General features: G+C 37.0%; 2 protein-coding genes across 7 annotated transcripts in view; one reads left to right on the top strand and one right to left on the bottom strand.

The window, feature by feature from the left end:
* LOC109066876 (double C2-like domain-containing protein beta) overlaps positions 1-21,172 on the bottom strand; it is a 79,694-nt gene that overhangs the window by 5,300 nt on the left and 53,222 nt on the right. For both annotated transcript variants that reach the window (XM_042756866.1, XM_042756867.1), the window contains 3 exons: positions 20,058-20,167; positions 8,719-8,845; positions 2,880-3,037 (listed from right to left, as the gene is read on the bottom strand). In XM_042756866.1, coding sequence (XP_042612800.1) covers positions 2,880-3,037; positions 8,719-8,845; positions 20,058-20,167 — 395 coding nt within the window. The remainder of the gene's footprint in view (positions 1-2,879; positions 3,038-8,718; positions 8,846-20,057; positions 20,168-21,172) is intronic.
* si:ch211-209a2.2 (L-asparaginase) overlaps positions 1-21,172 on the top strand; it is a 43,718-nt gene that overhangs the window by 18,278 nt on the left and 4,268 nt on the right. For 3 of the 5 annotated variants that reach the window (XM_042756872.1, XM_042756871.1, XM_042756870.1), the window contains one exon: positions 3,391-4,551. The exons of 1 other annotated variant lie outside the window; for it this stretch is intronic. In XM_042756872.1, coding sequence (XP_042612806.1) covers positions 3,391-3,660 — 270 coding nt within the window. In that variant the 3' untranslated portion in view covers positions 3,661-4,551. Of the gene's footprint in view, positions 1-3,390; positions 4,552-21,172 lie in introns of those variants that run through there. One more of the 5 variants, XM_042756869.1, reaches the window with a different exon arrangement.

Genomic DNA, 21,172 nt, shown 5'->3' with positions numbered 1-21,172 from the left:
GGAGAGAGAGAGAGAGAGAGAGAGAGAGAGAAGATGCATTTATTTTGATCTTTCACTAAAGGTTAAGATGGTTTTTTTCAAGATTGAAGATTTGAAACATTTGAACACATTCGAAAAAAATGCAGAATAGTGTTGTCTTATGCAACAAGTCAGTACTATGTCCACCAGAGGGCATTGAAGCTCTTGTATATAAAATTTGGAGAGCTGAAAGAAACAGCCACGAAAGGACAAACAAGGTTCATTGCAGGACATTTCCACCATTTGCTTAAATAATAGGAAAAAAATAAATAAACACAACCTCACTTCACTTGTCTGCTGACTTCGAGGTCATTAAATGTCTCACTGCTGCTCTACTCCTGCAGTCCCTCTTAATGAGGGTCCACTGCTCTTTTACAAAGACAAGCAGACAGCCTACAGACTGATTAAAGAAGATCCAGGCACTGAACTCAGCAGCCTAATAATCACAACCTGTGTCTTATTTTGTAAAGCCAATAATATAAATTCCCTGGGTATTTATTAAGAATGGCATTGTGTATTTTTATCCATCTACGAATTCATCGAATAATAGAATGAAAAACTGAAATTAATCAAAACCGTATCTTGTTCAAGAGAGTAAAAGTGAAACTTGTGAAAGGCTTGTTTCCCTCTTATTGTCTCCCTGGAGCTCTCATGTCAGGGAATGGTATTTGCTCCTGTAATGGCACCTCTGGACAAATTTTTTATTCAGCCTTTCTTGTGGCTAAATGCTTCTGCAGTTTAAAATGATAAAATGAATAAAAAGTCAATTTAATTTACTTCCCTAAAAGGTGAACATCAAGTGATATCAATCCGGGAAAACGGATCTGTGCATAGATACTTAAGTTTTGAAAACTGCAGATGAAGACAAACTAATGACAGAAATACACAAGATTTGCACTGTTGTCACCAGCAGAAACAACAAATTAGTAATTTAGCATTCAGTCTTTTGTAGAGTCAGAACCAGGCTGTTTAAACTGACCAATGTTTGTACAAGTAAGAAACAAAATCATAGTGCCCCACTGCAGTGATGCTTCTGTAAATCGTTCGATTCAGGAAGCGAGGGAGTTGAGAGCTCTAATCCCCTCTGTGTGCTGACGCAGAGATCACTGCTTCATTTCACCCAACACATTCCAGTCCTCAAAATACAAATACACTTACATTTCTACCTATGAGACACAGTTCTAAGCTTATGACATAAGTGCGTTTGTATCAAGCGTTGACTAATGGTTCAAATGCTTGTATTTGGCAGGATAAATCAATATGCTTACCTTACAAACATACATACATACATACATAGATATACATATATATATATGTGCGCACATACATACAGCCATTGTAGGTAATCATTCAGCAAATGCTTTTTTTCAGCATATCAGCAGCCTACAGAACACTACAGGTCAGGCCTACAAGAGGACCATTTGTCTATGTTTTTAACAAAAATAGCACAGCAAAAACAGCTGGACTAACATAACTTCCAAACATTAAATTGTTAAAGACAAGTAAACAGTCAGTAATAAAATAGGAACTTCTACTATGCATATGTGGAGTTTCTGCACAAGGGCACCCTCCGGCTTCCAGTATGAATTAAACAGTCGTGTGTACTGCTCATAACACCCTATTTTGGGTAAAAATAGGAAAGATAATACTTTTCTCTAAAAAAAACAGGATTCCCTAAATGATTTCATTGATATCATTATCGAAATAAATATCAGAAATTATCGTGATACATTTTTAAGCCCATCCCTAGTGCGCAAAGACCTCTCTTCAGCAAGCAGCCGAGAGAAGCAGCACTTTCAGTTAAAATAGATATTTTGTTGCTTCTGACTCTACTTTTACATGCAAATATAACCGAAATCACAGAACAGCCATTGTTTTTTATCTTATTGTATTTGATTACATCAGACGACGACTCGATTATAAATTAGGATTTTTGTGCAGATTAACATCTTGGAAGGGAGAGCAGGTTATCTAATCTTAATGGGCTGCGTTTCAGTCGCTACAGTATTTCATATTCATTACGTTGTCTAACAACAGAAACAGAAAAATATATCAATGAATACAGTTTTACTGAGAATTTGGCTGCATGAAAATACATGTCAGCACAGAGAGGCAAACAAATGTAAAAGGCAAAATTACGCAATGACGTCATGAATATGCTAATAAGTATGGAATCATCTAGCTACATTTAGTGACTTTTTAAGTGGGCTTTAGCTAATTTCCATTGAAAGAAGTTGGCAACAGTGGCTGGGAACCTGTGGTTCTCTGTGCTCGCGCTTCAGATGTGTGCGCGGCACACAAATTGTGCGCAAGTTCTTTCCCTTCCTGCACTTAAATCATTTAAAATCACATTCAAATGTGAACGCGGAATCATTAAGTGGAATCGAAATGCATGTGTCTTATCGAATACCTGGTTATGGTAAATTTGGAACTGGTTCTAAAATGGAACCTGTTCTCGAAACCCAACCCTAAGTACATCTAACCTAGGTAAAGAAAAAAAAAATTGCATGTTACTCGTAATTTTGACCACGGTGGTACTGTATTCTGGCTTAAATGCACAAAAGGATCCTGTGTTATTGTTATACCACATATTTGAGTTGACTAGCTTTACTAAATTCAGCAACTGGAAGCTAGATTTCCTTTGATATCTGTAATTTACATAACTCATGCACGGATCTTCTGTTCCATAGGAAACGTTTTCTCTAAAGCAAATTATGTGGATTCCGATTATTTTAGTATTTTTGCACATGAACGGTTGCATTGTGCTTTTGGTACAGGAAAAAAAACTATTGTACTACAAGTGAAGCTTTATCAGACCGAAAACAGAAAATCAGACAGTGATAGTGGAGGGTATGACTTACGTTTTAACATAGGGGTCAGAGAAGCCATTGGCATCCATGGCAGCGAGATGGGCACAGCGGATAATGCCCACCACTAAGCCACACTTCTGAGAGCTGTACTTCAGAGAGATCATGATGCGCCCTCGCTCCTCCAGAGACTTGTCATCTGTTTTGTCGATCTGTGTTGAGACACACACACGGACAAATAGAGAAAACAGCCGTCAGTTCGATGTCTAAGAACTATAAAGAAAATGACGGATGTAGCTTGTATATAATATAAATATATATTTAAATGAAAATGCTGTGAATCTGGTTGCATTAATTATCAACTCATAAACAGGCAGAAATTTCTATTAAAACAAGTGTTTTGTCTCAGTAGATAATTTATTCATTCGCTCAATTAGTTTCGTTCACCACTCTCTTCTTTCCAGTGTTTTCTTGTCTAGACATTTTATGGCAATGCAGAACCAGAACTGAGATTATCTCAACTGTTGAATGTGAGGTAAATCATCTCTCTCTCTCGCTCTCTCAGAACTTTGTGGACCCACCAAAGCCGTCAAGCATGAAGTTAATTAGCTGTGGAGGAGGCATCTCTGTTCATCCCCCACACACTGCTGTCTCATTTCCTTCCCCACTGGAGATCACACACTCACTCACACACACATACACACACACATCACACACTCACTCACATACACATTACAGAGTCTCTTCACACAACAAACACTCTTCGAACTGTTTGCCAGCTGGTGGAGTCACACTCAGGCCTAAGAGCAGATCCCAAGTCAGTCTTTGTGTTTAACTTTTGTCACCTCTACCTGTACTGCAGTCCAGAGAGCAGATCCCAGATCTGTATGTGTGCTGATCTTTCAGGTGGGTGAAAGATAATTAATAGATGGGAGTGAAAAGAGCTGTAAACTACTTACACAACTTTTAAAATCAACAGAAATCTCAAAATTTCATACCTGTCAAATGTCATTTTTTAATTTGAAAGACTGATCAGAATTGGTGGTGCTTTTTAAAACTGACTCTGAACTGAAACGTACAAGAAAAAAAAAACTAAAGACGTTTGTCATTACACAACAGTTCCAGTCCTGTAATTTAATTAAGGGGTGTCCTACAGTACTGATTTTATTTTATTTTAACTTTTATTTATTTAAATATATACTGTTTTTGTCACTACTGCTTGTCTGTATTTGTGCTTCCAGACACACTGTCAGTCTGTGCATCAGGGGCATTCAGTCCATAAAGCTGCAAATGTTCTGCATACCCAAGCCATTTAAAGAATGAGTTCAGGGACTTTCCAAATATTAACATTACTATAAATCCCATTGTAATTCCAGGTGGAACACAAGGCTTAGATAACAAAATGCTTGGAATAAGTATGTAACTTGTCTGTAAATTATTTCTTTGCCAAACGACAGTAATTTTATGCAAATTTTTGCTGGTTATGAAGGTGTGGAGGAGTTTATCTACAACACTAATTAAACACATCTGAACTAGCTAATTGAGATGTTCAGACTCACTAGAAAGTTAAAGTTGGTTGGAGCTAAACCATGCAGGACATTGACCCTTTAGGTGAAGGTTTGGACACCCCTGAATACAAGTGAGTGGACCCACAACAGCTCACCCAAATTCATGATAATTCATATAGATATGGATCGTCATTATTGTATGGCATTTTCATTGGTTTGATGGCAATGTGGGTGATTTACTGTGCAAGAAAACTGTACGTGAATTGTTAGCACAAACAGAAAAATGTGCTGTTGCTGCCAGATATCGACTACCAAAATTCATTTTAAAAAATAAATAAAAAAAAAGGTTTATTTTTGGCCTTTTTGCCATTATATTGATAGAGTTAATAATGACAGGAAGTGAAGTTGGAGAGAGAGAGAGAGAGAGAGAGAGAGAGAGAGAGAGAGAGAGAGAGGGAGCGGGATTGGGAAAGATCCACAAGCCGGGACTCAAACTCGGGACGCCTGTGCCACAGGCTCTGCCACAAGGCTATCAGCGCCGACTCAAAAAAATTACATTTGATGCAAAACAAACTTGACAGTCATTTTACTGTATTTTTTCATTTGCAAAGCAAATTTTGAAAGTCCACTGAAAACATATCTTTGCATTTTTGGCACAGGCGGAGTATGTTTGTCACGATCTGCACAGGAACACAAAGATTGACGATCCAAATGCAGAATAATCCAAAACTGTAATCCATAAACAGGTATAAAGTCATAAACAGGGCATTCAGTCCAAACAATTCCAACAGGGCAGAAAACTCAAAGTAACCAGGCAAAGATCAAAACCACGACACAGGGAACCAGGAAACGAGCTAATTAACTGCAGTGACACAATACAAGTCTAAGCAATGAATGACTGAGGTAACAGAGTTTATTTGTGATATTTGCCTTAAATAGATTTATAGGACAGTTTTTTACTTCATGAAGGGCGATATTTTCCAAACCTTATTATAATGGTATATGTCAACATTTACGTCATATTCTTAAATTTTATTAAAGGGGTCATGTGATGCGATTTCAAGTTTTCCTTTCTCTTTGGAGTGTTAAAAGCTCTTGGTGCATGAAGAAGACCTGTAAAGTTGCAAAGACTAAAGTCTCAAATCCAAAGAAATATTTTTTTTTTATCAAAGTTAAGACTCTGCCATGGCCCCCAAAAATGGCTCATTCAAACACGCCCCCACATCTCTACATCACTATGTGGAAATATTTGCGTAATGCTGCCCAAATGTTTATGCAAAGAAAGAAGGCGTGGTTTCAGTAACCGCAGTTAGTGTTGAAGCAGCATGTCAGGGAGATGCTGTGAGTATCTAGGAGAAAGCAAAAGCACTTTATTTGGCCTTCCGAAAGTAGATGCATTTTGGAATCTTTAAGATTATTTACAACAGAACAGCAACACAACATGGACAACCGTTTTGTGAACCTATGAGAGGAGGTAATACCGACTTTGCTACGACAATCTGGCGCTTCTGAATCAGCTACTGCAAGTATGTTTTGTTTTTAAAGTATTTGCTATTGACTGTCCAAATGTGGAGTTTGTGTGTGTGTGTGTGTGCGCACACACGCGGGGGTGTGTGAAAGAGAGAGAGAGACACACACACACACACAGTGGAGTCAGGTGTCTTTACCGTCCATGGCTTGTGTACTGCACATACGATCTTCATCACTGTGTCTGTCACACCACTCTGTTCCCCTTTCGGGCTTGAACTGATGGTAAAACTAAGGACATTATTAACATTATTAACATTTATTTTGAAAGTTGAAGCTCGCGATTATGGAAAGGGGCGTTACATTTCTGACAAGTGCTTGCGATGATCGGCCAATCACAATGCACTGGGTCAGTTGGCCAATCAGAGCAGACTGCGCTTGTCAGAAGGAGGGATTTTGTAGAAAACGACGCGTTTGAGAGAGGAGGGGCATAGAGGACCTACAATAATATACAGTATTTGAAAAATAATGTGTTTTTTGAACATTAAAGCATATTCTGTTACACCAAATACACAAAATGATGATCTTTAAAAAAGCATCATATGACCCCTTCAATACACTCAGTTATATAAGTTAATATTCAGTTAATAAGACACTGGATGATTGTTACCATTCAAATGAAATCAGGGTCAACAAATTCCATCTTTCCACTGCAGAGGAAACAAAGAAGCTGCATCGAAAGTGCCATTTAGATGTATTTACTCAGACGGTTTAAAGAAGATAAGAGGTTCCATGAATGCATTTACACAGTAAAATTGCAAATGCATAATCTTATAAGAAAAATGTTGAAAAATATGAAATGTTGGAAAAATGCAATGACACTTTTAAATTTGAAACCAAACCACCAGTAGGTGGAGGCAAGTCACTGTCTTAATGAGTGAGTCATTGATTCAACCTATTTGTTCAAACAGCTGATTCATTCAATAAGTGAAGGAAGTAACTGTCTTTATGAATGGCTCACTGAATCATTGACTCTCTCAATTTGTTCAAAAATGCTGAATCATTCAGTAAAAAAAACACTTGTGTGTTGCTCGGAGATGCGTGACTGTTCTGCTGTGGCTTTGCTTAGAACTATTTTTGTTAGCGAAATGGAGCCAAAACGGTCAATAATGTGTCTAAAATGTAAGTCAGTTAATATTAATTACTTGTTTATTGAATTACTGTTGTATAAGATCAAAGTCACATTTGCAGTCGTGCTGATAGTCGGGATATCATCACTCTTGGCTGTGTGATGTTGCTTACCTATATAATATATTATATAGAATATTTCTCTTTTTTTTTCTACCGCAGTATGTTTGTTTATGTTTGTTTGTGTGTGCTGTTGCGCTTATTAGTTTAATTTATCTGTGCGAGCATTACTGACGTGACCTTGATAGGCCTACTGTCAATACATTATCCATTATATAAGTCACCATTTACAGTACACTGAAAGTAATAAAATCAGAATCATTCTCGCCAAAGTTTCGGTGTAGCCCTAGTTATTGTTCGTTATTGATGTTTTAATCATGTTACTTGTCCAGTCGGGCAAGTAAAATTCTCTTTCACTTGCCCCTTCACAAAATGTAAAAACTGGTAATATTGGGTCTTAGTTACTTAATGTTAACCGTTTAATAAACTGTTGCATAAAAGCAATATCACATTGTCATCTCATGCCTACAGCCAAATTCAGAACAACAGCGTTCTTGCTCATGTGATATTGCTTAAGTAGATAAATGCATGATAAAGAAGGGGAATTGTACATCCAGCTGATTGTTATCACAGAATAAACCCTAACAGCGTGATCAGGACCCTGATGCAAAGTTATAATGGCTGGATGTACATTATCCCACTTATTACATGGCTACCTGTCACATAAGTAAATAACTGTACACAAAATATTGATTTGTGTTCCTAGCAAGAGGCTTTAAGCCAAGACAAATGAACCTTGGAATGTTGAGACTAGCCAAACAGAATCAAATGTTTCAGAGTGCCGTGTAATAAATAACACTAAAATAAAACATTCTATCAGTTCAACGTTGATTCAGTCAGCTACCAAAAATGTCTAGGTTTATATGACCCGTGTCTTTCAAGCAAGACTCTCTGATAAAAGATACGTTATGAGATCAACCCCCACCCAATACCTGCTCATCCTGTCAATCCATGGAGCCCTTTGACAACGTAATCATACCTTAAAACCTACATCCACTGCCCTCAACTGAAGAAGACATGCCTACACTAAAGTGTGTGAAATTGCTTTCCTCAACGTTTTCTTTCTTCTGCTAGGCCATATAAAGCAGTAGTTTGTGCTGATCCCAGCAGAGCTGCGCACCTTAAGGCACTGTACTGATGATTTCCTGCTGAGCTATAACTTTAGTTTTTGAATGGAGTATAACATTTCCGATATAAGGTATGGTCCAGGTATACTAACACACGTGTGGGACTGTGTCCTTCATACATTCATGGTTGTATACTTCCAGTGAAACAAAAATGTATTCCCTTGAGGATGTGGCAGGTTTTGAATTGAGCGATACAAGCTGCAATTGTTGAATAGTTGTTATTCCGACAGCGAGCAGCCTAGCTTTATCACATTGTATTGTTTGCTGGTGATTGTAAGCCTGTCAAGTTCGTCTCAGATGGTTGACGGATGTGAGGACGTTGCTCCAATGATAACTGATTTCTAATTAATATGTTGATTCTAATGAGAGTCACTTTGGACGTCTTAATCAATTTGATATCTGAATCTCTTTATGTAGCTTTCAAACTTCCCTAAATTTCTCCATCACTCACAGACAACCACACTGATGATTAGCACAACTGAGCTCCTTCCGTCATCAGACTGATTCATTTCCAGAGATTAACTGTAAAAGACTTTAACTCACAGGAAGCTGTTTCTCCAAACAGTTGCTGAAGTTCTTAGTCTGGTTGGGTTTGAGTTTCTTCAAGGGGATTCGGGTTTCACCAATGAATTCGTTGTGGCGGAATTTGTCCTCGTCACACACTGAAATCCTAGATTAAAAAACAAAAGATTGACAGTATGAGTATTGGGTTGTAGACTTGACATGTAAAGGAATCATGCAGCTAGTGAGAAGACTCATTTTTAAAAGACTTTCAACACTATGTTATTCTGATGTACCATTTCAAAGCTTTCAAATTACGTTTTTTATACTTCTCTAGAACTGCTCTGACCCCGTCTGAGCCTAGGAATAAAATCTGTAATCCGTTCGGTCATAGAAATACATTGAGGAGAACATATTCACATATCCAGTCAAGTGTTTACAAAATGATTCCCCACCACCTGTGCTTCATAACGCTTTTAAAAAACACTTATTCTCAGTCAAATACATAGTGTGACCACAACCAATTATTCAGTATATCCCATATATTTAGAATCCATAGCAAAACCTCCATGGGAGGATCTTTTTACTATAGATGTTCATTTGCATTGAGCTTGCTCACTGTGCAATCAGTTTTCCGTGCTATTTGCAGTATCGGCAAGAACCACTTGATATGTGGGGGTAGGAACAAAGGCACGGCTTCTTTTAGTTTTGCACAGGTCAATAACAACATTTGACTGGATACAGATGAGTAATTCACACAGGAAAAAAAGAACTTCCTGCTGATATCTCTCATTTACAGAAAGAACAGATGGCCAGAATAATAACAAATCCATGTGTTTAAGATGGTGATGAATTGGTCAAAAGCAAAAAAGAGAATTATTTCACCAAAAATAATTCTTCTGTTAAACACAAACTGCGATATTTTGCAAACTATCCAAGCTGCTCTTTTCCATACAAAAAAAGGGAATTATTTAAAATGTCAAGCTCTAAATAGGACATCAAAAACACCATAAACTGTTCCGCACAGCTCGCAGATGCGCTGCTGTACGCAGCCCAATTTTTGTGACCGCACAGACTGTCTGCACACAACAGCACAGGCGCGAGGTAAATGTTGAGACAGAATGTGGACGTCAGCGGACAATTCTGATCAAAGTGAAAGTGATGTGACGTGGCCAAGTATGGCGTCCCATACTCGGAATTTGTGCTCTGCATTTATCCCAATCAAGTGCACATGCACAGCAGTGAGTAGTGAACAAACACACACACCATGAAAACACACACTCGGAGCAGTGGGCAGCCATTTTTGCTGCGGTGCCTGGGGAGCAGTTGGGAGTTTGGTGCCTTGCTCAAGGGCACCTCAGTCGTGGTATTGAGGGTGGAAGACAGCGCTGTACATTCACTTACATCCTTTGGGTTACAAGCCTCGAACCCGCAGCCTTTTGGTTACAAGACTTGAACCCGCGACCTTTGGGTTACCATTAGGCCTTAACTGCCCAACTGATGAAAACTAAGTCACGAGGACAGACACGGACGGCCGAAGTATACCCTGGGGTCAGCAAAATAGCAGGTTCTATCCAGTGCATCGTATCTCATGCCAGCAGTGCTGATCCAGACAGTAAAATTCAGACATATTTTCACTCTAGACATGTTTACTAGTCTCAGCTTCAAAGACTGCCATAATGCTCATTCTTTACACCTCATAACATGACTGATTCATTCAACTCCCTCTCCAACAAATATCATAAAACTCCACATAAAACTGTCAGAAATATACATGTACATACAATAAATATACATACAATGCAGCACTTTAGGTGTATAGTCACTATTACAGTATAGTCTATGATGGTTTATGGTCTAAAAACATTTTCATACATGATTCATTTGTAGAAAATTGCCCCACCAGGTCTTTCAACATTAAACAAATTCAGACTAATGTAGAAAAGGTGATTCTAGGATTTCATTCTGAGAGGTGGTATATTTGGTTGCATTTTATTTTATTATACAGATGAGAATAGAGGAGCGTGCATCTGAGAGCTGTGCTCTGAGCTGAACATTGCCACCCAATGCCATCTGTCGTCAGCATTCACCACTGGGAAGTGGGATTAAAAAAAAATTCCTTAATGAACCAAACTTTAAAAGTTCTTATGACGAGTAAGGGAAGGACTCATTTAAATAACCTTGTATTCTGAAATCAGGGGCTGTATTGACAAAACATTTATTTTTCCACTAAGAGTTTTCTTAAATAGCAGTAAAAGTTCTTAGGTAAGAGTTTTCTCTTTACAGTCTGGAGAAGCTGACGCTAAATGGCGAAAGTCAGAGCCAGTACGCAGATTTGAGATTGAGATTTCATACAAAATCGTGTAGTGTATGATGGTCACAGACTCCTATTGTTTAGCTTCAGATGATAATTCCATCCAGTCAGAGGATATGAAATGTTTGATATTTTCAGCCGTATATTCACATTTTCATTTGTCATGCATCTCCTAGCAGCAAGAAACACATTTCTGCATGAGTTTTCTTCTTGTGATCGGAACAACTTGAAAGTCTGGTAGTGTGTGATCCTCAGTCGTTTAGTGCCAGTTTTCCTCTGTGACTATTTACAAAGTCGGTAAGTGTCGGATGCCTAGTGTTTTAATTTTTTTTTCAGATTTCAAAAGTCGTATTGTCTATTCCAGCCTTTATAACTTTTACCAAGGAATGCAGAAAAACCGTAAGCTAACAGAAAGGGCAGGGTTGACGTCGTTACTATGGATGATGTCAACAAGAATGAGGTAGAATAAGGTATCATGTTGCCACATTCAAATAAAGTTTTTTTTTTTTTAAATGTAGGCTACTAATTAAAAAAAGAATATGTTCAGCTAATTGTCAGCCTCTTACATGTCTGCATCTCTTAAACAATTAGCAGATATGCATATAAGCAGCCCTTTAAATGAACAGACTAGAATTAAATCATAGCTGATAGGTAAGATGCTGCGCAAGTGTAAAAACCAAACTGGGCACGAGAACAGCTGTTATTTCTTGTATATGAAAAGAGGGACATAGTTAAATTAAAGGGAAAATGTTTTTAAAACATTTTTGTTCTGAGTGGAAACACCAAATCACTTTGTGAAATATTGTTAGAGCACAAATTTAAGAATTCTTAAAATTAGGACTGACACGCCCATTGGAGGAAGAACACGCAGACTCTGCAATCCACATTATTTCCATTTCTTACCTTTCCACTGCATTAACACTGCATTCCTGAATGCTTGTTCTATTCCCATCTGGAAATTAGTTGTGTATTTGTAACATACCATTAGTATTCATTGCTAACTTGTTCAGCCTGGCTCAGTAGTTCAGGTCTCCAGTGACTTCAGACGTGTTCCAGGTAAACAGGCAATCAAACTTTCTTTCCCCGGCAGATTGATATGGTCTTGAATGAGACATGGGGCAGCTAGAGCACAACTCAGGCATGTCCTAAAGATCAGGTTAATAAAGGCATTTTCCCCTGCTAGGTTATATGTGGATAGAATTGTTTCCCTTAACAGCCACGTGTGCTGGATTGCTCTTCATGCCGTTTCCAGAACGGTGCTTTTTCTGTTTTGTTTTGATTATGGTTGATTACTGTAGTGCATATGTTTAATGCTAACTGTCCTCTTGGATAAATGTGCAGGGAGTTCTGGGATTTTTGTACAATGCTGTTCTCACAGGCAATCACAGTACATTGTGTTTTTCCTGCGTGAGCCGGATATATTTGTGCATGGCCTTAAATTTGCAAAGACTATCCTGAATAATGTGAGGTAGAAAAAGTCCTAATTAGTCAGATGTAAAAGAAATGGTCCTACTAAAATTTGTTTTGTTTTGAAAGAAATACTTTTATTCAGCAAAGATGCATTCTTTTGAACTTTCTACTTCCAGAAGATCCAGAATCCAGAAAACAACTACAATAATGGTTTCCACAAAAATATTAAGCAGAACTTTTGTAACTTTTAAATATTTATAATTAAACAGCAAATCAGCATATTAGAATGATTTCTGAAGGATCTTGTGATACTGAAAATTGGAGTAATGACTGCTGAAATATATTAAAATATTATGTAAGGGCTTTTGAATGATATATATATATATATATATATATATATATACATATATATATATATATATATATATATATATATAATATTATATATACTAGTTGAGTATATATATATTAGGGCTTGCATAGACTAGTTGAGTGATCGACTACTTCAACCATCTATTATTTGTATATATTTAAAAGGCAATGATTTAAATTTTAGGCTACGATATGAAACAAATAAATGGAATAAGCACAGCGCGCTCACCAATCAAACAGCTGCATTGCGTGTCTCAGTCTCTCAAAAACCAAACCAGTTCTCTTTCAAGAGTACGCTAATTTAGGCTGCATTTACACTGCAGGTCTTGATGCCCAAATCCGATTTTCTGACTATATCCGATTTTTTTGACGACCCGCTTACATCATCTTTTAAAAGTGACCCGTATCCGATTTTTGGATTTACACTATACACTGCTGAAACTACCAAACGTAGACGTTCTGACTCAGAAAAGGAAGTAAAACAGCACGAAATACAATGGATGCAGATGCAAATAAAATTATTCAGTGTTTTGCTTTCCACAAAGTTTTGAAAAGTCAACAAAAAAACCGTGCCTCCCCATATCTCGTGAAATGTCTTCAAACACAGATTTATTTTTGTAACAACCCTGCATTTTTGCCTGCACTGTCTCTTCGCCCCAAAGACTTAAAAGACATGAAACCTCCGCATTGCTCCACTGTGTGTATCCTTCGTCCTCCATCGTGCCTATAATAAGTCATGTGATCTCAGTTGGTGGTGTTCACCTGAGTTGACGTCACTTTTTTAATGACGTACGACTCGCATTTACTGGGGAATATCCGATTTGTCTGCTTACATGGCACACGCAAATGCACGTATCCGATTCATATCCGATTTATTACCACATATGAATGAGGCCTGAATCCGATCTGAGAAAATCGGAATCCATGCGTTTTTTTTTTCCTGCTTACACGTTCACCGGTCATATCCGATCTGTGCCACATGAGAGGAAAAAATCGGAATTGGGTCACTTGAACCATGCAGTGTAAATGGGGCCTTAGATACAGATACATTTTCTACTTGGACTACATGTTTGCATCTTTATCTTTTGCTGGTTTGCGTGGCACATGCACATTTGTTTAGTGAAGCTCAAAAAAAGACTCGCTTAAAGAGTTCTGCATAATGAAAATGTGCGCATTGAATGGATTCAGTTGAGTTCAAATGATCACTAAACATTTGTCATGAAATCTTTCTGCTTGGATGATAAATATATTTTTAGAAATTAATAATTATTTTAGTTTAACACGGCATACTTGTTCAGTGATAACTATGAAAAAAAAGAGTCTTATCAAGTAACTGTACGACGTTCCACCTGGTTTTATCCGGATGCAGATACAAATAATTTTGTGATTGTTACAGATACAAATACTGGCTGTTACATGAAAATTTAAATATGTAATGTCGTAATTATAAAGTTTTGACAATTTACATATGTAATTGTTGCATTAGACTATGAATTAATAAGCATTTATTGATATGATTTTTTGTATAGTGTTTGTTTGACAGTTGTCAATTTATGTTTAGTTAATATTGGTTGATAATTATATATTGGTTAGTTTATTTTGGTGGAGAATAGTTTTTTTGTTTTTATTTATGTAGGAACAATGTAATAGAAATTTCGATCAGGCATATTTTGAGCTAAAATAATGCTGAGAGGAAAATGAATAAACTATGCACATTTGTCTGAGAGACAGACTCGTTGGAAGAGGACGGGGTTCCTGCTGTTAAAAAAAAGCTATTCTAATGGCTTTTTATTGTAGTCTGATTTGTTTTAATATGCAGAGATAAATCCTGTTGAGTCATGAAATAAGAAAAATAAGAGGTGAAGCACATCTAGCTGTATCTAATTGTCTGTAAACGGTCCGGAAAATATGTTTGCAAATAGTATTTTTGTATTCTTTAACCGAAAGTGTAAATTAAAAGGCTTTCTTGGGTATAAAGGCATGAGAGGTGAGCCACTTGTGAGGGTAATTTGGCTTTGAATAGAACTGTCACTGTCTGAGATGATGTTGGCAATGGAGGTATGCCTTTTCAGATGAAACACATGCTTTTCATAGCCACGGGAGGAGTTCGGTCCGCCATTAAAACACCACTTTGATGTTCATCGGCGGCACATGAAGATCGCCGACAAATGAGGTTTGGTGAATAATGGGAAAGACCGAATGCTGGAGTGAGATAACACCTCAGAGCTCCATTGTGTCAAAGTGTGAAAGACAGAAGCCTGACTTCATGTACATGTCTGACGTACACTCTGTAGGAGTGCTGTGGGTCTCTTTGTGAAGCTGTAAAGTTTCCATCCAGATGAGATGATCTGAAGATTGTGAATAATAATGAAATATGCTTTAAAGTGAGAATCTGAAAGGTTAAAGCTCTATGAGATGCTACATACAAAGGCTCCTGACTGGCTCCTATATTTTAACTTGAGGGTTTTCATGCTTTTTGATGCCAAGGATTTCTAAATAAAATGGTTGCTTTTTGAGGAATCACTTTTTAAATGATAAAGGCAGCTATATATTTTCATATAAGACTTGTTTGTAATTTATACTGTGTGAAATATGAAGACTGATATTATATAAAATAGTTTTTTAGCTTTTACATTGTTTTATAAAATTGGATTTTATATTGGCAAATTATTAAATTATTATCTGTAAAGTATTTAATTTCCATTAAGTTAATTTGTATTAAATAATATAGTATTAAACAGTATTCAGTATTACATTACATTACATATTTTTTTTTATAAAAATAATTTGTTATATTAATTAATGATTTAAACAAGGGCTGTCTTTAGAAAGTAGAATTAAACTAAATTTGAATTAAAATTAAAATAAATTAAAATAAATTTGCCAGATGTGTTTAAAATAATTGCGTTAAACATATTATACATGTCCATATTCTTCTACGTTGATACACATTTACTTTGACAGCCTTAAAAATACATTTTGTAAAACACAGAATCCGCCATTTTGTCAGACAAACAAACCAGACAGGAAAGTAGATTAACATCGGTTGGCAAACTTGAAAAATGGTGTCCTGACGTCTTTCCACAGTTGAAATAAAATACCTTCTGATGTTCATTCATGTTTATTTTGTGCTTTAAGTAAATATGAAAAATGATCGGTTTATGTGCCACTAGAACTGATCTGGCATGACACATTAAAGGGCCACAAAACAGTATTTATTGTTTGAATTAAAAAAAAAAAAGACAAAATTTGAAAGCTGAGCTTTATACCAAAAGTATGTGAAGGGTCAATTGAAAGAGACGATGTCACTTCCCGTTAGTGAGAATGCCTCTGTCTCTTTATGCCCAGCCTTTTCATTTGCAATATTATTCATCAAGAGCAAATAAGACTGAGTCATACATAAGACAACAGCTTTATCACTGGGACATGGGCACAGACTGTCAGGACTTTAGACAGGCTTTATTGAGAGAATTTAAGTGCTATAAAGTGCCGGAATGCTGCATGAGGAAATAATGAAAATGTAGTTTTTACAAACGCTAGAGGTGAGACACTGCATATGCCAGTATTTGGAGTTTATTTACGTGAAGGACGAGGGCGGTCCCTAAAGGAAAGGCCTATGAGGGAGACTTTTGGTTTCCATGGAAACTGGCTAGACAGCCCTAAAGAAAAGCAATGGTGAATCATCAGGTGGGTCCTTCCTGATCCAGATGTCTACAGATGAGCACACACACACACACACACACACACACACACACACACACAACAGTATTAGCTCAAGACCCTGACCTTCATACACACACACACACACACACACACACACACACACACACACACACACACACACACACACACACACTTCACCTCAAAACAGTAAACATCAATGATGGATTTCAGTCAACTTGTTAGTATGTCCGGATTATTTCATCACACAGGAGCTCATCTTATAAAAACAGAAAAGAAAAAAAAACATCCCAGGTCTCAGGTCAACCCTTCCAAACTCTTAAATCACCAAGCCTCATCCCAGTGTCACCTCCTTCTAGCTGTGTTGAATAAAGCCGTTACTGCAGCGTTTAAGCACAGAAATGTGACCTTTCAAGCGCAGACTCTCTGTCTCATTAATTCACACGGAGTCCAGACAAATCTGGGAGCCTCCAAACCCAGGGCTGCAATCTCAGCGGGAAAAGCCTATGACTTCAACAATAACTGCCTGCTCTCACCGCTCTGACCTGTCTAGACGTCTCCACCTTGAACCTGGAGTTGGTGTCAAGCTTTTTAGTGCCTTGCAACATCAAAGTTTGCTCATGAAAAAAGAGACTGTAGGTCACATTGTTCCGTCTCATCACTATTAGGAGTTCACTGGCAATTTTTTCTTTTTTCTAACTTTCGTAAATTACAAACTACAATATATCTGCCCTAATTTGGTATAAATCTACAGTATTTAAGTGTCATTAGTATAGTATAGTTCCATTAAAATAAATACTTTGAGACTACTCAAAAAATACTACTAATACTACTAATCCACAATATAATTAATTTATTTAAAATAATGAATCAACTGTCTCTGAAAAGATACAAAGTAATCAACTGCTTTAATACTTAATATCACTAAATAGTTTTTGCTTTTATATTGTACTAATTACTTTAGCTATCAGGATAATAATGTGTTTAAAGCAAAAGTCTATGTAAAATCAGGAGTATAATTATCTGAAAATTTATTAAATCCTGTTTACTAATTTATACTGATCAGCAGAAGAATCAAAAATAGTTTCCCAAAACAGCCAATCTTTCAATTCAGTCACACAAATTTTAATATCATAATTTTTAGTTCAGTCGCCCTTGAACTTGCTAAAAAGAAATACAAATTAAAACCTGTAGAGTAGCTACCAGTTACAGTCTAAGTATCTGGCATTCAAACAAATTTAAATCACATTAAATCATGTTGTTTAACTGACAAAATGTAGGGCATTACTGTTGCCCCCACTGGTATCCTTTACTATAACCCTTGTCTTATAAACTGATACAGAACTGAATATTACAAGGCCAAATAAAAAGTACTTTTATAGTACAGTATATGATGTTCAAATGAAAATGTATGAGATCCAATAAACTGGTATTAAGCTATGAATTCTTAATTAGATACAAGCTCATCTGGGCAAAATATTGGGCCATTATTTAACATTTCTCCCCCTTCCAAAGGACATTTTTCCTTTGTATCTGAAACAGAGACTGATGGTAGTTAGAAGAGTCCTCAGAGTAACAGCTTCCTTTGCAAGCAGTTTTCTAATGGAAAACTAATTCATATTAAGTAAGAGTTAATCAACACCAAATTGAAATCTGATTCCCATTTAATGCATTGTCAGCCCAAATAAATTGTTAAACACTGACAAAGACCAAAAAGTGCTCTGTCAGTAATCAATGGCCATTTTCTGCAGTGACTTGTGTTCCCAACAGCATGCGCAGCATTGATGTGAATGTGTGCAGGACATTAGTTGAATTAGCTACACAGTATTGTTATTTTCATTTACTGACATTTATTCCATTGACCATGAGGAGATAAAATCAAAATGTCCATTTATGTGTAAAGCTTGTACTTTTGACCTCATTATCTGACACATTAAACCATTTTCTTATATTTGCAACATTTCACTAGAAGGACAATGCCAAGTGGGTTCTCTACTCAGGCAACATGGTTAATCTGCTTTTAATGGATTTGAGGGATATTGTGTGTGTAACACAGCTGTTATGAAATGATACACACAAGTGGAGACTAATGTTCCTCTGTGGTGTAATCTTTACTGCCACTTTGTCTGTGCTATTATCCTAATGCAGCATTTCAATCACCGCACAGGGTTTCAGTGCAAACCAAACAATCAAGCTCTGTAAAAAACAACCCATTTTGCTACGGTCATGTTTGTGCAGCAGTAAATGTCACTCGGAAAGGGCCAATAACATCTTGGGGTAAAATCACCAGGCAACACTGTATATGACTTAAAGGGGGTGGCCAAAATAAAGAATATGACATGAAAAACTTGAAAATGTTTGCAAAGGTGAGTCATGATACGTTGATTAGCAGCTGGCACCAAACTAAAGGCCTCTAGCAACTGTAACTTTGAATTATGACGCAAGGCAATAATGAGGGGTATAAAGAGTCAGGTTACAAAAACTGTAAAAAGTTTGTGTAAAATGTCTTACACATTATTTAACTATTCTAGAGTGTAAATTTAGTGTTTCATACATTTAAGACAACTTTTTATTTACTACCTACTTAGTTACTACCTACTTAGTTGAAAAAGCCCACTCGTATCCAAGGCCAGTGCACGTCACTTTTTACACCCAAAAACATTGGCGAAAACAAATGGATGCTCTCTGTCCCCCTGTTTCTGTTGGAAACAGTTAAGCATGTTGAGGAAACTGTAATGGGATCAGCTGCCAGCTAATTGGAGTGATTAGATTCTGATAATTGCCCTGCAGGGTCACATAATGTCTAAGGAATATAATGGCATTTTACAGAATAAAGCAAATATTGTTCTCTCAATATACTGCCATATTCCAGAGTGCAGATACATCGGCACAGGAACAGAGATGTTTCACAAACACCCCAACCACTAGATTTAAATAGATAAATTTTGGAGGACAGAGTGAGAAGTAAATTTCTACCTCCTTCACCGGTCCTTCAACTGGACGCTTTTCATTTTGATGAATGCCATAATTTTCAGTACTTGTATGGCAGCGATCCAAGAATCACTGAAGCTGTTGAAGGCAAATGGTTGTTCAGCTTGTAATGACTGAATGTCTCAGACTCAGCACTGCATGGGGGCCTGGTGTGGGCCTGACACACCTAATTACAACTGGATCATGGGAAATCATGTAACCATGGACACTTAATTAAGAAAACATCTACAGTCTCTCTTTTTCCTTATTAAAGTAGGATCTCAGTTCAATCACCACTGACATTTATTTTTGAAAAGCCCACATTAAACTTATTAAGTTCGTTTTCTTCGCATGCCACCTTCTCAGTTTCTCTCCTTTTATTCGGACCCCACTTATACGCCATAGGAACAATGTTTTTCCTTCAATATGTAGCAAATGCATTCTGGTTAACCATCCCTTTGTTTACTTTGTTACTAACAACTAAATTACTTCTTTATGTTAGATAAATTACTGTTATGCACCAGTGGCAGCCCAACACAAATAGTGAGTGTTCAGACACAATTGTTAACTTCTTGAATTTTACAGAAGCCTTGACATATGAAATTCTTACCAAGTATGGATTATGATTGGGTACCTGAGTGTTTTGCGAACCATATCTTCATCAGTTATCCCATAATACGTCAGGGTCTCACTCCAGACAGGATTGAGAGTGTTGCGTAGGGTCTTGGTGCGGAGCTTATTGGCCTGGAAGAGAGGACACATTTGCTTGTAGATTAGTGGTTGTGTTCACTGGCACTATTTCACAAAATGAGCACAAGCTAAGAAGCCAGACCTTAAAGATCTGACACTCTTCATATTTTTATAATAAAATTACATGAATCAGGGCTTCAAATTCTGTATTAGACATGTACCACATTCTGATAACATGATAACCTCATTTAGAATTAATAGAAAATAAAACAGCTCATATAATATTTAGTTTGAACTTTCAAGCTTGGCGATCATCATTTTATGAATCTTAAAGGTATAGTACACCCAAAAATGAAAATTTGATGTTTAACTGCTTACCCCCAGGGCATCCAAGATGTAGGTGACTTTGTTTCTTCAGTAGAACACAAACAAAGATTTTTAACTCAAACCGTTGCAGTCTGTCAGTCATATAATGTAAGTGAATAGGAATCACGGCTTTGAGAGTGAAAAAAAAAAACATACACTAACAAAACCAAATTAAACCCTGCGGCTCGTGATGATACATTGATGTGTTTATGGACCATTGACACTCTATCCACAATCTCAATTAGGAGTGTCAATGGTCCATTTGAAAGATAGGTGGCGGTAATGCACTTATAAGTCTGCAATCCGCCATAAAGCAAGATGAAGAAGAAGATGTGTCACGTGTCGGCTGTTGAGAACACACTCAGGACAGTTCAGACATTGCGGTGAATCAGAGGTAAAAAAACGATATCAATACTGTTCAGTTTCTTGCACAGATCGATCGTTTTGTGTCTTTACACATCAATGAATCATAACGAGCCGTAGGGTTTAATTTGGTTTTGTTTGTGTATGTTTTTTTGACTCTCATAAAGCCATGATTCCCATTCACTTCCATTATATGACTGACAGACTGCAACAGTTTGAGTTAAAAATCTTCGTTTGTGTTCTACTGAAGAAACAATGTCACCTACATCTTGGATGCCCTGGGGGTAAGCAGATAAACATCAAATTTTCATTTTTGGGTGAACTATCCCT

The sequence above is a fragment of the Cyprinus carpio genome, chromosome A5 (genome assembly GCF_018340385.1).
Source record: "Cyprinus carpio isolate SPL01 chromosome A5, ASM1834038v1, whole genome shotgun sequence".
NCBI lineage: Eukaryota > Metazoa > Chordata > Actinopteri > Cypriniformes > Cyprinidae > Cyprinus > Cyprinus carpio.
Note: the sequence above shows the minus strand (reverse complement) of the source record. Positions and strands in the feature narration are given on the sequence as shown.